At 41.3% G+C, this 16,337-nt stretch overlaps 2 protein-coding genes across 2 annotated transcripts; both read right to left on the minus strand.

The window, feature by feature from the left end:
* Positions 1–116: 116 nt before the first annotated feature.
* On the minus strand, positions 117–12,194 carry gle1 (GLE1 RNA export mediator). The gene is made up of 15 exons (XM_080434258.1): positions 11,992–12,194; positions 9,783–10,034; positions 9,533–9,688; positions 8,963–9,111; positions 8,801–8,861; positions 8,441–8,698; positions 7,845–8,070; positions 7,535–7,647; positions 6,721–6,933; positions 4,327–4,517; positions 3,291–3,420; positions 2,659–2,763; positions 2,220–2,302; positions 1,952–2,015; positions 117–680 (listed from the first exon to the last, which is right to left on the minus strand). The coding sequence occupies exons 1-15, from the start codon at positions 12,088–12,090 to the stop codon at positions 612–614; spliced, it is 2,169 nt and encodes a 722-aa protein (XP_080290384.1). The 5' UTR covers positions 12,091–12,194; the 3' UTR covers positions 117–611.
* A 1,386-nt stretch (positions 12,195–13,580) lies between these two features.
* Positions 13,581–15,392, minus strand: LOC308088373 (tripartite motif-containing protein 16-like; the record flags this gene model as incomplete). The annotated part of the gene is made up of 1 exon (XM_080432796.1): positions 13,581–15,392. The coding sequence occupies one exon, from the start codon at positions 15,390–15,392 to the stop codon at positions 13,719–13,721; it is 1,674 nt and encodes a 557-aa protein (XP_080288922.1). The 3' UTR covers positions 13,581–13,718.
* Positions 15,393–16,337: the final 945 nt, after the last annotated feature.

Consider the following 16,337-nt stretch of genomic DNA (forward strand, 5'->3'; position numbering starts at 1 on the left):
GGAAGAAACTCCTTCACTAGAAAGAGTGAACACTGTTCCAAGGATTTCCCTTTACTCATTAAAAATATGCTAAAATTAATTAGCTTTACATATCTTCTTGAAAGTAGGCAATGATCTCAATCGAGAAAAGTGACATTTTAATTTAAGATTCTAGGTCATTATGCAACGTGTGATGATCCTGGGAGATACATTTGTACATATTGAATTTTCACTCTGGGGAAAGTGATATCTTGTTTGTTAATCTGATAACAATCAGCAGTACTTAAGTGGCATCTTAATTACACAAAACAATTCTTAAATATGCATGTGTCATAAAAGTCAATTTACAATTTAAGTATAAACAACGTACTACACTGCTGTCTATTATGGTTCACAGACAAAAGGCTAGTAAAACATTTTCTCTTGTAAAAATAAAAGTGGCTAACATTTCATTGACATGAAAGATAGAATATAGTCAAATCTAGCCTGCTGACAAAAAAAACACTTTCACTTGGAGCATACCCACAGCAAACATGAATATGATACTAATCCAGGACTACGAATATCATAGGGCCTTCTTCCTGTGCAGCACTAAACGCCCATGAGCAGCAAGAATCTTATGACTCCTCCAATCAGGATCTCCAGAAATGGGAGCTGAGCTGGCCTTTGGGCGGAACGATCTGTCTGCTTCGTAATGATGTCTGCATGGAAAGACAAATTACTTTTTGAAAAAGGGTCTCATTCCAAAACTAATCCCCCCAATTACGTCAAAGCTTGCCACCTCAAACTAATCCCCCCAATTACGTCAAAGCTTGCCACCTCAAAGCAGCTACAGTATTCAAAACACATCAGTGATTCTATATACAAAACAGATCTATAACAGTAAGGTTGAGCATGACATTATTTACCATCATTTATCTTAAGAGTACATGTCCCTTTTATTAACATCTAATTTTAGAATAAAATGTAAATGGTCTTGAAGGGGCAATGCTATGTTCCATTTCCATATAAGGTGATGATGATGTGTCAGGTATTAGTGAAGGGTGATTACCAACTCTGGTAATTATGCTCCTAGTGTTTAATACAAGTTCAACATTTGACAAATGCACCCACTCTGCACTAGTTGTCTCTCTAACGTTATCTGATGCCTGATGGATCCAAATGAGATAGACATTTTTTCTTGATGGGTATCTTGATGGGTATAAAAATAAACACTATTGTGGTTATTGCCAGAAAAGTTAGCGTAATGTACGTCGGCAACAGCACAAATCACATAGCGTAGCAGGGTGAGAGAGAGAGAAAGCGTAACATAGCATAATCCTTATCACGTTTGTTTCACTTTCTCCACATTCCCTGCTCTCTTCCATTCTCACTACTGTTTGTAAGTAGGCTAGTTAATACCTCTTTCCTTCAGTAGCACAACCAAGGGTGCACATTTAAAAAAGATATTTGTCATAATAAACAAATGTATATATACTAGAAGTTCTGCCCGCGTAGCGGGCAGAATTCTAGTACCCCCGCCCTAACCCCGCCAAAGAAAATGTCGTTTGGGGGTACAAAATCATGGGCTTTCAGCCAGTCTCCCTCCCCGCTTTCAGCCAGTTTCCCAATTGTATAGATAGATATAATATAATATATACGTATATATTTGCCATCATCTATCTTTCAATTCCCAGCCACAACCATATACTATACAGAGAAAATGGGCATATTGATAGGGTTATGGTGATTAATATTAATCACAGCTAACCTATGATTCATATGATTTTAAAATGTTATCTTTTGACAGCCCTAATATATATTTTGCGTACGCCCATTTCCTGAAGAAGATCCAAACGTGATCGAAACATTTAACTTGCAATAAACAGTGGGAGCATATCACCAGTGTGCAGAGTTTATTGTTTACTTTATGTTGATCTACCGTTTGTCCTACACCTGGACACTGAAGTGTCTCTTATTCATAATTACTTACGTCTAGAAACTCCTTGAGCCTAATGACTGAGCCCATCTGTCCTGTACCGGTTACAGCTTCAATCCTGGGAGAAACAGAGAAGATAGTTAGAGGTTAAAAAAAAAGATAACTTTGGTGTCTACAGGCAACAGTGGCTGGTACAATTCCCCCGTCAGCTTCATTGTCGTACCACTAAACTAGGTTTTTATTTACCAAACGTTGCAAATTTACAAGCAGCATATAAACGTATTTTGTCCATATGTTCTCTGGATGTAAAGCTAGCACGCACCTCTGCAAGTACTCCTCTTTGATAAGCAGAATGAGTTTCAAGAACTGTCCCTGATACTGCTTCATCAAAGCGTGGCCACAAACCTGTAGGATTAGATCAGCAACACAAGACACAGTAAGAGTGTTATCTATAGTCCATAGTCATGCAAACAAACATCACAACATTTTACTGATGATTTTTTTAATCATATACGTTCGATCCTCCAGAATTTGGGTAATGCAATTAGTATCCACACAGAACATCCACCATATGCACCACGATGAAAACAAACAAGCCAATCACTTCCTCATTGACGGGACGGGACCCATGGTGGTGTCAGATGGTGTCTAAAATGGCATAATGCACAAAATAGTGTTGCCCGGTTGAAAGCGGTTAATAGTGTTTAATTCCAATCCAGGATTGGTGAGTAAGTATGTATTGTATAATTAACTGAACTCACCTCAAGGAAGTCAAACAGCAGTGTTGCGGTGATATCAGCCAGCGGCTCCATGTTCAGCATCTGAGCCAGCCAGCGCCAGCCGTGGTTCAACCCATGTGGGTCAGGCTGGAGATGGAGGACAAAATAAAATGGAGGGTGCTAAACATGTTCAAGAACATTTATTTGTAGTATTTTGCAACTGTATCTGCACTCTATTGAGCTGGTTAAGTGTTAGGAACTTTAATGTTTGAATTTAACTGAAACAGTTTATGGATAAAATGTATTATGTTACAGAAAATTATGCATGGAAACGCCTTCATGAAGGTTAAAGGTATATTATATTAAATAAGTGGTGACCTCTAAATATCCTCAAATTAAGTCAACCCTAGTGAGCAAAAACAAGATATGTGATATGTAAATGATTAGACTGATGTAGTTAATTTTGGACCACGCTAATGTATAGTATGTAAAGTATAGGTTTCTGCACATTATGGCTGTTGATACCTGGCCTTGGATAAAAGTCTACCAGAGCCTTCTCTATGCCATCTCCTTCTCAGCTTAACTCCTACCAACCCTCTCAACTGAGAAGCTAAAACCAAGGAGAATGCACTGCCAAATATCCAATGAAAACAGATTAATGGAATAACTCTTACCCCTTGCTTGGAGCCATAGGGCCATCTCTGCTGTATGATGGCAGCGTACAGACGGATCATTCCAGACATTCTCTTCAGGAAGGAATCCTGATTTTCGACACCATTTTCATCTATATGGTAGCCCAGAACCCTGTTGACGTAAGAACCACATGTTTGTGACACACAGAATAAACCCCAAATCCTGTTGATGGAAGGTGTCCGGGTAGTTCAGTCAGTAGAGCACTGGACTTTGGATCACAACTTTCTGGATTTGATCCCGGGCACTGCCAACTCAGCGTATGAGTAGCACGGCCAGGGTAACCTACCATCTGGTTAAGTATTAAGTACTGGGAGCTGATGCTAGGTGTTGTGCTCCACCTCAGCAATCCATCTCCAAGGGGTCTAGCTAGCGTGTCGAAAAAGGGGATAGACACCCTTATTCTTGGCTGACACATTCATTAAGTCACTCCGACCTGCATACCTTACTTACTTAATACTTACATACTTTTAGAAGGGCCACACGTTTGTGACACACAGATTGGGAGATTTTAACTCAAAATGCAATACTCTTGGCAAACCAGTTCTGATGTATTACTCGCTAGTGCAATCCCCTGGCCATTTGACGCGGGTTTCTTCTAGAGAACCTATCAACCAAATAACTTCACACTCAACACTGCACTCCTTTGGGCCCTCAGCAATATATACACCAAGTGTTAAGTTGATCGGATGAGCGGTTTGTGAGATGGGGGTACCCGTCCAGAGCAGGCCAATTCTGGTCCTCAGTAGTACGCGTGCCAAGTGCGAAGCTGATCGGCTGAACAATTCTTGAGATATGCGAATGATAGACATACAGAGAGATTCCTGGAATTTATAGATAAAATTGTTTTACATATCAGACTATTGGCTTAAGAATAATTACTAATCCTTAATGAAGTACAGAGACTCCCTGAATCCAAAACAGGTTTTACTGTTTCCATGCTTTTTCAGATCTTAATTTCCTGACTCAATGTGCAGACAGATTTTGACCAGTGTTTCAATATGAATGAGTGACTCTGACCTCTGATAGTCCTCAACAGAAGTTCCATCCTTCATAGGAGGATAATGGGGCACCGCATAAGGGCAATTCTTGTGCAGGTGAGCAAGGATGAGTTCTCCCACGTTGGGGTGTTTCTCCCAAATCCCAGAGGCCACCGCAGCGATAGGGAAGGCAGCGTCATGATGAGATCCCACCTCGTCTTGTCCTTGTTTCTAAAAGGGGAAATAAAGACCACCCCTACCAGTATTTAGTGGTTGTGTTGATGCGTTTCTTTGAGGTGAGAGGTTTGTTAATAAGCCACTGTTTTTTTATCATCCCAGGAATGTCCATCACTTCTGCACAGACTTGGCTTTTCCCTTATTCTGAAGCTAGCTCTTCCATGTTCTTAAGGAGTAGTTCACCCACAAAATGAGTTATTTTCTATCAATTACACACCCCAAGAAGCCTTGTATTCAAGGAGATTTTTTTGCTCTTGTTGCATTCCTTTTGCTTTGATGCTTTTAATTGTTTCTGTTTTGACCATGTACTGCACTTTGGTCAGCTCAAAACAAAACAAATTCCATGAATTCAAGGCTTCATGGGGTGTGTAATTGATAGAAAATAAGCAATTTTTTGGGTGAACCACTCCTTTAATGTTTTATATGTGAAAATGTTTGATCACTTCATTTCTATTTAATTTGCTAACGTTCGCTGCCAGAAAGAACATTCTTTTGTTCTGGATCAAGGACGATGCTCCATGCATAAGAGCGTGGCATAATATTGTGATGGACTGTATCCCTTGTGAGTACATTACATGTATGTTGCATTCCAAATTGGACACTTTTTACAAGATCTGGGATCGATATCTATCTATATTGGACCCACGCTGTCCGCCACTGTGCTTGGGGGATTCCCATACCGGCCCTAGACTTCTTGTAGGCCAGCATTTTGTCCTGGCTAGTGTCCTTGTGCCACTGGTAACTGGTGTTTTCACATATCATAAATTATTGTAAATGGTGTCTTGTCTTTCCTTGTTGGGAGATTTTCGATGGTCGGGAGATGTGCCCCTTTGATCATGTTCTTGCTTATCTTTTTATCTTCATACACTTTTCAATTTACTTTATGAATGTTGTGTCCGAGCTGTATTTTTGTCTTAATATTTCTTGTTTGTTTAAATGTTTGTATGTCTTAAAAAGCAATAAAAATATTTTGCAAAAAAAAGAAAGACCATTCTGGAGGTTATATAACATGACAGAAAAAAATACTTTGGGGATTGTCCGAGTCCGAGTCATGGTGGCAGAACATAGTAGTAGTGAATGATATAGATTATGGTGGCAGAACATAGTAGTAGTGGTATAAATAATGGTGGCAGAACATAGTAGTAGTGATGTAGATTATGGTGGCAGAACATAGTAGTGATATAGATTATTTTGTTGCCGATATACAAACCTTTTAGTAGTCTAGTATCTTGTAGCCACATTGGCTCGTGATCCAAAAATATCATTTTCAAGCCGTGCTTATAAGCGTTTTATTGTTCACAGATTCTCAAGGTGACAGCTCATGTATTTAAATTGCCAATGTTGAAATTCTATACAAATTTTGTCATTGGGAGCCACCTTTTGTTTACTATGATGATGCTGCCCCCCGGTGGCTACTGCACACCTTTGCAATGCTTGTACCTGAGAGAGTTGTATTTATATGATTATGAAACTCATATCACACACACAGCAACTCAGAATTCAGACCAACAGCGATATTCTACTTCCGCGTTCTTTCAAAGCAGTATGGTTCCAAGCATTGTCCGGCATTTCCGTCAGGTTTGCAGCAAGAAAAAGTGGCAACCAACCAGAAACTCGTTTGTGGTCTGAATTAGGCATGGACTAGGTGTACGCTAACCTCGCATCACCAGTCTTTCCACCTCGGAGGAAAGCCTGGTATTCGTTATTAATGGCCCGTGTGATCCGGTCTAGGCCACGCCTACTGAAAAAAATAATAATAATAAGCAATTCCACTTTCCGGAAGTTGCGGGTTCCGGTTTGGCTGAGCCGCTTTGTTTTGGTTCCCCCTGTTTGTTTCCCCAATCCCTATTTAAATGGAATACAATTTCCCTGTGGGATAACAAGGGAGACGGACGCTAAATAGTCTCCGGAAAGTACACTCACATTTATATTTTAAAAATAAGCTAAACTACGCCGCATCAAGGATTTTGGGAATGTTTCAGATTTCTTTGTTTATTTTTTATTTTTCAGTCAGTAGTGGAAATTTAGTGGAAAAAATGCTTAGAGGAAAATCACTATCGTTGTTGGTGTGAATTGAGAAAGTCATATAGGATAGAGAGGCATTAGCCAAACAGCATACATTGTGCCACCAAATGGATATTTTGTAGTGTACTGTAATTACTGTAATGGTCCACAACAAAGAGCACCAAACACTTACCACAAACTTTTCTGCCAACTTGTAGGTGACATATTCCAGTCCCTTGGGGTGTTGAGAGGTGGAGACAGATTTCCCATGCGACCCCACTGATCTTCCGCACAGCAGCTTATCTAGCTTGTCAAAGATCTCTTTGAGCAGTGAGCCTGAGGTACTGGAGATTTGACTGACTGGGATTGTGGCTGCTTTCTGAAGCTCCATTCTTAGCTTCTTTGTCTGAATCAAAAAATATATATACAGTGTTGATTTTACATTGCAATTACAATTTAAGCATTTAGCAGACTCTTATCCAGAGCAACTTACAAAGTGGAAGATTAGAGCAAAGGAAAACGACCCTAGTCAACAAATGACAGGATAAATGGTCAAGGAAACAGAGTGACAATAAAACAATAAACAGCTATAATATATGACTGGGGGGGTCCATTTTACAGCTTGAGAGCCAGAAGGGTCGCTTGGAATGACATTCTGTATGTGAACATATAAAGTGAAACATCTGTTCTGAAACCCTTTGGCACTTTGTGTATTAATAACACAAGCTTCTCTATGGACACGCCGTTTGTCTGATAATGTGCCTATGTGACCTGCGTGCTGTGTAGAACATACACACCACGACACCAGTGGTTGACACTTGTACAGACTTGCTCTTGAAGAGCACAGAAGCATTCCATCTTTCTCCTTGGCCATGGCCTGAGATACTGTATATTTTCTTGTCTCCTGAGGCCCCATTAACCTCAATTCCTACTCCTTTCCATGACGGTGTTGGCGTGCAATGTTGTTCAAATTGCGTATTAGAATGTACATAAATAAATAAGCCCACCTGCATATCCTTTGGGTCATTAAGGTCCTCAATTGACTGTGCACACCGAGTAGCATTGTCCTGTAGCTCCTTGTACCACTTCAGAGTGCTGCTTTCAGCTTTGGTCTGCAGACCTGTTGAAAGAAGAACTTTAAATTACAACCCTACATCTGCATTTAAAAAACACTCAACAATCCATATCATTTTGACTGGCAAATAATGTAATATCTTTTAATATTATACTTTGATTTTGATCAATTATACACCCTTGATAAACCCATCCTGGGTGCTTTTCTAGCTTCCATTATTCACTCACTCTCTGATGTTTTACCTTTTCTCTGTGCTTTCTCTTTGGCTGAAATGGCTGCTTTCTTCCTCTGCTCCTCCTGCTGTGCCTGCAGCTCTGCCTGCTTCTTCCGTGCCTCACCCTCCACCTGCTCCTGGTCCTTCCTCTCCTGGGTTTTGGCCGTTTCCTCCTGCATCAGCCTGATGAGGGCCCGCATCTCATGTAGGGCTCGTTCTGCCACCGTCATGTCCTCCACACTGGGAAACTCACCCTGAAGAAGTGGGGAAAGTGAAAAAGAAACGCACACACGTTTATGTCATCCATGAAGTTAAATCTTTAATTGTATGTCCATTGACATTATTAGTTGGTCAGTTCATCTGTTGTGCGCTTGATTGGTGGTAAATGCACGAGGCCTGATTACCATGGAAACCGGAGGCACAAGCTGCATAAAAAAATGTTACGCTCCTAACTAGGTGCCAGGCGATAGGAAGGAAGCTTCCTTGCAGATGAGACAGAGCCTATAACGGAAGCCATTTCTTGCTAAGACAAATAGATGCCTACATAAGATGCAACAAACAATACAAATTTGAGGGAACCCTGACTCTAACGACAACAAAACTGTAAGACAGAAACAGACTGACCTCATTGGTTGTGCGCACCACCTCGGACACCTGAGAGCAGAGCTGGTTGCCGCGGGTGATGTAGGACGGGAGGTCGGGGGGGGCGGGGCCCGTCTTGGACTGCGTGGCCGGTTCCAGGAGCTGGTTGAGTTGCAGGATCTCTTCCTGAATAGTGTTGAGATTACGCAGCCTCTCCCTGCCCTCCACCTGCCTCTGCTTCTCCATGTCAACCTCCCGCAGGCGCTGCTGCTCCGCTTCCCTCAGGCGGAGGTTAAGGATCTGGAGGAGCCGACAGGGAAAATTGAAAATTGTGCTTCATACACGCAACACAGACCATCTCTAAAAGCGTTAGGTACAGCATGTCAAATGGCATCATCATACCTTCATTCTGTGTTTTTGCTCTTCTTTCAGCTTCTCATGCCGCCCAATGCTCTCTTTCGTTCTACCAGAGAAACAGAGCATTTTGATTCGACGCAATATATAATGTATACATTTGGAAAGTTATTAAAAACCAAAAACATATTTAGATAATGTGTTACGTACTCTCTGTTCATCATGTCCATCATGCTCTGATGCTCCTGTCGCTGCTTCAGCTCCATCAGTTCTTCAAAACGTTTGAGCTGCTCTGACTCGCGGTTTGCCATAGAGGCCACCAGCCGCTCCTGCATTTCCTGCCTCAGATTAAGCTCCGTCTGCATCAAGACACAAATGTTAGATAAAGCACACTTGACCTGATTTCACGTTTCATTGTTGTGTGTCTTTAAGACACCATTATGGCCTGGACTGCTGGCGTAGCAGCTTTTTTGTGTTATCCTTTTAGCCCAAATGTCTGACTGTACCTCGTGCGGTTTACGTTTCTGTCTAATAAAGTATTAAATCAATCAAACAAAGTGTTTTCTTTAAGGCACTGTGAGCTTATGATGTACAGTATAATTGTTACACATACAGAACATGTGGGTGAGAACTGAGAATATGAGAATAGTGTTAAGCTTAATTTAGACTCCATTGCGCGAGGGCGTCCCTTGCAAAAAATAACTGATCTGTTCGACAAGCTTTTTGTGAGGCTATCAAACTATGGTGTATAATTAGGCAATAGAGTTAACCATGCACAACCTTGGCCTTGGCACGGTGCTTCTCTTCACATATACGGATGCACCCCGCTGTTTGTGTTGCTCTGGGAGACACCAGAGAAATGGTGGGTGTAGGCGTCCGACTGGACACGGGACTCTCTCCTGGACCACTCCTCCCATCATCATCATCATCAACAACCTACAGCACAGCAGATCAACATGATGAAGAAATGTGACCAAATGTTCAGAGAAGACCCAGGAAAAAAGTTTTAACGTGAATGGGGGTGACTTGCCTGTTCGGGGTCAGTCTTTGAGGAAAGGGTCACAATTGGAGTGGATGAAAGACCAGTGTTTGGAGGGGTTGTAGATGGTAATGGGCTTATAGAGAGTGGAGATGGGATCTCCTCACACGGGCTCGAGTCACGGGAGACATATCCAAGGGAGCAGGTCTTCTGATGAGATGATGATCGGGGACTGAGTCTCTTTAAGATGAACCCGGAGAGGGGGGACAAACTGGGGGCCTCGTTGCAACCAGCTAAAATATCCTGTAGGGACACGAGGACAGTCATTTTGGACTCAACAACACCAGTGGTGGAAAAAATACTCAAATTCTTTACTTAAGTAAAAGTATCAATACTGGAATATAGAAATACTCTGTTACAAGTAAAAGTCCGGATAATCAAAGTTTACTTGAGTAAAAGTACAACGAAATTACTCATAGTTTTTCAAATGTATTTTTTTTTTTTGAAAATAGCTTGTAGATCGGCTATTTTCAAATGGCCTAAGGGCACGGCCACACCGCACTTTAATTTTACCTCTGGGGCGGAATCTGCCAATGCTTTGTCAATGCAAATGCGTGGATTCTTGGTCTTTCCAAGAATCCACGCATTTGCATTGACAAAGCATTGGCAGATTCCACCCCAGAGGAAAAATAAAAGTGCGGTGGGAGCGCGCCCTAAGCAGTTACTGTATGTTTTGTAATAATAATCCAAATCTATTTAAGTTTTCAAATAATTGTAGTGGAGTAAAAAGTACAATATTTGCCTCTGAGATGTAGAGTAGAAGTAAGAGTACTGAAAATTGGAAATACTCCAGTAAAGTAAAAAAGAATACCTCAAAAATGTACTAAATTACAGTACTTGAGTACATGTGTACTTAAGTTACTTTCCACCATTGGACCTGTCCTTCCTTACACTCTTATTGGTCATCTATATTTGATACTATTTCGGATGTTTTACAGATGCCCATAGATCCATCCCCTATTATCTCCCTTTTTGGCGTTCTCCCTGAGACCATTTCTCTGCCCAAATATCAATCAGACTTTGTTGCTTTTGTGACTCTGTTGGCGAGACGTCTTATTTTGACCCATTGGAAGAAAACATATTCACCCTCCCATTCCCGCTGGATTTGTGATATACTATACTTTTTAAAATTAGAAAAAATTAAATACACATTGCGTGGCTCTATCTCAAAATTCTATAAGGCATGGCAGCCTTTTCTATCGCACGTTGACAATCTTGCACTTGATCCCCCAACGGAACCTGAATGAGTCTGTAACCTGCATATATGGAAGTAACCAATCTGATGTATGATGATGAACCCTTGGTGCATACCTGCTTATCACCTCACTGACATGTACAATTGCTTTCAATGACCTGTGCTTAACTCGATGTAGCGTTTATAGACCATGGACTGTTTTCATACATGTTTTTGGAGATTTTACGTTGTGTATTTGTTTTGTTGTCTGTTGTAGTTTTCTTTTGTGAGTGTTGTTTGTTTTTGTTTTGTTTTGATGTTGTTTATATCTTACTCAATTTATCCTTTTTCTTACTGATATTACTCTATCCTGTTAATTATTTTCTTCACTGTTTGGAGATACTCTGTTTATTTGCCACAAATAAACAAAACGTTTTTTTTTTTTAAAGTTACTTTCCACCACTGCCTGCACATGGGGACAGTCATTTCGGCCTCAACACAATCTAAGAAAATCCAATTATAGTATTCTAATACACTTGGTATAGTAGTATAGTTTTAACTTTTATCATCAATTATCACTTAGCACTTAACTAACTTAACTCATTGGTTCTCAAAGTGGGGTCTGCGGACCCCCAGGGGTCTTTGGGGGGGTTCCCCAGCAAAATGTGTTAATATAGTATCACAATAATTTTAACCACTTTAACATTTTATACTTTGGCTATTTAAAAAGTAGCAGATCTACAAGCTCATAGCGCGGCACTCTGAGAGGTCTGCTATTTTGAAAAATCGTGAAAATGTGCGCAAGCCTTTGAATATATCGTTTTTAAAAGCGAACATTTATAATTCAAATCTTTGCTTCTGGGGGGTCCCTGGAACAAAATATTTTGAGATGGGGGTTCGCGGTTAAATACATATCATTTTGGGGGTCCTTGACATGAAAAAGTTTGAGAACCACTGACTTAACTTAAAGCGAAGAGTACTACGTACATGTTTTCTGTAAGCTAGCGTTTATAGCAACTTACTCACCTCGCCCTGCTCGGGCCATTCTGTGTTATATTTGAGTTTTCCTTTCGATGAGTTTTTCAGGGCATCTAATGTTTCCCACCGCAGACTTTCAGCAGGCATTATGATGATGAAGGGAGGATAAACTAAAGAGGAAAAGGCATGATGATAAACAGAACTCTACTTGGAGAAAACGTTGAAGCGGAACCCGGTTGTTGAGCTGTGCTGCTGCTGAGGTTGGTACATTAATAACAGTCCGACATGCAACAGTATGATCGTGACTATGGTTCCGGCTATATGGCATAGCATAGCAGCAGTCGCAGCCATTTTGTGGTGCCATAGATCGAAAGCCCATTCATTTCCCCCCATAGAGATTTCCTAAAATATTTGTATTAATTATATTAAGCCTGGAACCAAGCGATCCAGGCTCCTGGTGAATCATGACCATAAAACATTTGATTCTGTGTCAAAAAATATTTGAATATTTAATTATATGATATACTATATTTAATCAATACCCTTTTTTTTCATTTTCAAATATTTTTGGATGGCTTGGTTCCAGACTTAAAATAATTAATATAAATATTTTAGGAAACCTCTATGGAGAAAATGAATGGGATTTCGATCTGTGTTATCAAGTTATCTGGAGAAAAAGGGTTTGTTTTCCCACTATATTTGTAGTCTCTGACCACTGGAAATGTGACAGGCCTCTGACTTTCACACTTTACAGGTAGTCCTAACACACACACACACACACACACACACACACACACACACACACACACACACACACACACACACACACACACACACACACACACACACACACACACACACACACACACACACACACACACACACACACACACCCCATCCTTAACCATAACCACTACATGCCTAACCTTAATCTTTAAGGTAACCTTAACATACTATAAGTGCAATTCAACCCCTAAAACAGCATCTTGCACTTTTAATAATTTTCCTCATCTTGCTATAGTATGTGATGACATTTGGTTCTGACGAAAATAGCAGTAAAAATACACATGCACACAAACATCTAGTTTAGTTACACTGTCAGCTTTAATACATAGTTTGTTACAATAGAATAACAATAAACAGATCATTGAACTGCGTGGGTTTGGGAAACATAAATTCTACTTTATTTAGAGGTCTACTACTCTACTACCCTCCACCACAAATCACATCAAACTCAGAGAATACCTTTGTATTGCTGTTAATATGCCATTTGTTGCTATATGCCATTTGCATTGCAATTTTATCTAAATGTACGTCATATTTTGAATCGTCTTATTGCATTTGTGTTTTACCCATATTCTTGAGGAAGCACGATGTACAATAATTTCACTGCCTGCAATGTTGCCACAGCTGTACGTTGTAGGCTACAGGTACTGTACGTTCTTTTACACAGTGATCCAGTCCCCAGTACAGTTAGAGCAATAAAAACACACCAGGTTTAAGAACAGTGACAAAATAATAATAAAGACAAGACACATTTTGTCAAACACAAACATGTATTCAACTAATTTATTTATATATATTTACTTGTGTGTAATATATATTTACTCGTGTGAAAGTAACAAATATAATAAAACCATGTTCTTTTTTAAACAAAGAGTGGCAGAGCTTAGGATCAACATTAATGCTGCCTGTAGTCAGAGAACTAAACAGAACACGTTGGAGGAGGAAAAAACAACAAAATTGATTAAAAAGAGATGATCACCAAGTCTGACCTATTTGAGGTCACACAACTCAACAGTGTCTCCATAAGTTGACAGAAGCCTAAATCCAGGATAGAGGGTCTTTGTGAATGTTGTGCGGACTCTGTGGAGGAGAGCCATGTTGTCAGCGACACTGTAGAAGGACAGAGTACCTGTACTGTGATCCAGGTACAATCCTACTCTGGATGACACCCGACCTGGGATTTTAGTCACAATTTCTCTGTGTATGAAATCATAACCTGCTTTGTAACAATGTAAACACCAAGATTTGTCATTGAATCCAAATACACATTCATCACGGTTCCCTCTTCTACTGATATCTTTATATGAGACTGCTATATAAACATCTCCACTCCACTCTACTTCCCAGTAACTGCGTCCAGTCAGACCCTCTCTACCCAGAACTTGACACCATCCAATGAATCTCTCTGGGTGTTGACGAGGTGATTGTTTTGTCAGCGCTGTTGCATATCTATTCTCTTTAGACAGAGTCAGGTATTGATTTGCTGTGTTCGGATCCAGTGTGATTGGACATGAATATTGTAAGAAATCAGCTCTGGATCTGGGCTCTGATGTTGTTGACAGTAACACTTCTACTCTGTTCACTGTCTTTGAAATGTTTGTCCCTTCCTCTTTAAGAATGTCCTTTAGTTTATCCCTAACTTTTGCCACAGCCACGGTCACATCTTCAAAGTAGCGTAGAGGACGGGCATTGCTGCTGCCTGTGTGTGAGGTTTCACTGACCATTGAGAGGGAGCTGTATCGGTGTAAAAAATTGATGTGATCCTCTGACTGTGAGAGCTGTTCCAGCTCAGCATGTCTCGTCCTCAGTTCGGTAACCTCCTGCTCCACATGCTTCCTCAGTTCTTTAGCCCGATTGACTTCAAGTCTCTGCTGGTCTCTGATCAGCTCCCTCACCTCAGATCGTCTTCTCACAATGGAAGTGATGAGCTCAGTAAAGATGGCGTCACTGTCCTCCACTGCTCTATCAGCAGAGTTATTGATAGACTTCACCTCCTGGTGAAGCAGCTTCACATCTTTCTCTCTCTCCTGGATTTTCAGCTGGATATTCTGCCGACTTGCATCAAGATCTTTCTGTTTCTCAGTCCGTTCTGTTGCAGCTGGAACCGTATCATGACCTTTGTGTTCTTCCATGGAACACAGATAACAGATACACTGCTGATCAGTACGGCAGAAAATCTTCTTCACCTCATCGTGACGAGCACAGATATTCTCCTGAAGCTCGGCGGGGGTTTTGACCAGCTTGTGTTTCTTAAAGGTAGGAGAATGATAGTGAGGCTGGAGGTGAGAGTCACAGTAAGAGGCCAGACACTGAAGACAAGCTTTCACAGCTTTCAGTTTCCTCCCAGTGCAGACATCACAGGCCAAATCTCCAGGTCCAGCATGGCTGGAATTAGGAGGAACAGCTTGGAGTCCTGTCTCCTTCAGTCTCTCCACCACCTCAGCCAACATGTTGTTTTTCTTCAGAACAGGCCTTGGGATGAACGTCTGTCTGCATTGTGGACAGCTGTTTGTCCCTCTCTGATCACCCTGAGTCCAGAATGCCTCAATACACCCACTGCAGTAGTTGTGTCCACAGGGAACAGTCACTGGATCATTCAGTAGATGCAGACAGATAGAACAGCAGAATTGTTCCTGGTCCAGTTGAACTCCTTGTTGTGCCATCCTACTGCCGAATGTCTGGCAAACAGACTGAATTGAGTTCTTCCTGTTCCTGCTGAGAGTGTGGGTGTGCATAGGAGGAGTTTAAAGAGACAGTGTCTGATTCACTGAGATTCATTCTCCGGTTGAAATATGACTCTGCACTGCAGTTTTCCTCTCATGTTGAATATGTAAAACAAATCCATACCTAATGAACAGAACAGACTAGTGTCACTGAGACAAAGAGGTGTCTCTCTGTCTATAATTATCCCTGTCTCTCGTTCTCATTCTCTCTCTCTCTCTGCCTCTTTCAGTCTCTCTCTCTCTGTATCTCTCTCTCTCTCACTCACTCACACTCTCTCTCTCTCTCTCTCTCTCTCACACACGCACGCACGCACGCACGCACGCACGCACGCACGCACGCACGCGCACACACACACACACACACACACACACCTAGTTTCGTTACACTGTTTCTGTGTAGGTTTTATACATACAGTAGTTACAATAGAACAAAGAACGGATGAGAGATCTACTTGATATGCGAAACTTAAATTCCAGTTTATAGAAGTCTATTTATTTCTCTGTCAAATGCCTGATTTACACTTAGTTGTGCATCGAAAATAGCAGAAATCGGATCTGCCTGCAGTCTGACTCTGATCAAAGCCTAAGGGGGAGGCTGAGCTGGATTACTTTGAGTTTACACAGCTATGAGAGAGACTGAGAGAAGCACATGGTCTGCCAGAAACTGGCCTGTAACTCCCACCGTGGCATGGTAGAGGACTTTGTGTCAGGGGCCCGGGCGTGGGTGTTTGAACCCCTGCTCAGCCCCCCACCCCTACCCCACCCAGAGAAAAGGGTTTTCACCAATGCTTTGAGCTAAATGGACTGGACCATGGTCTGTGTTGGCCAAGCTGTCAGATGTGGTATGGGGCTGTAAGGTGGTTAGTGGCAGGAGGAAGACTTCCC

This window comes from Gymnoscopelus braueri (assembly GCF_963280865.1).
Source record: "Gymnoscopelus braueri genome assembly, chromosome: 7".
Lineage (NCBI taxonomy): Eukaryota > Metazoa > Chordata > Actinopteri > Myctophiformes > Myctophidae > Gymnoscopelus > Gymnoscopelus braueri.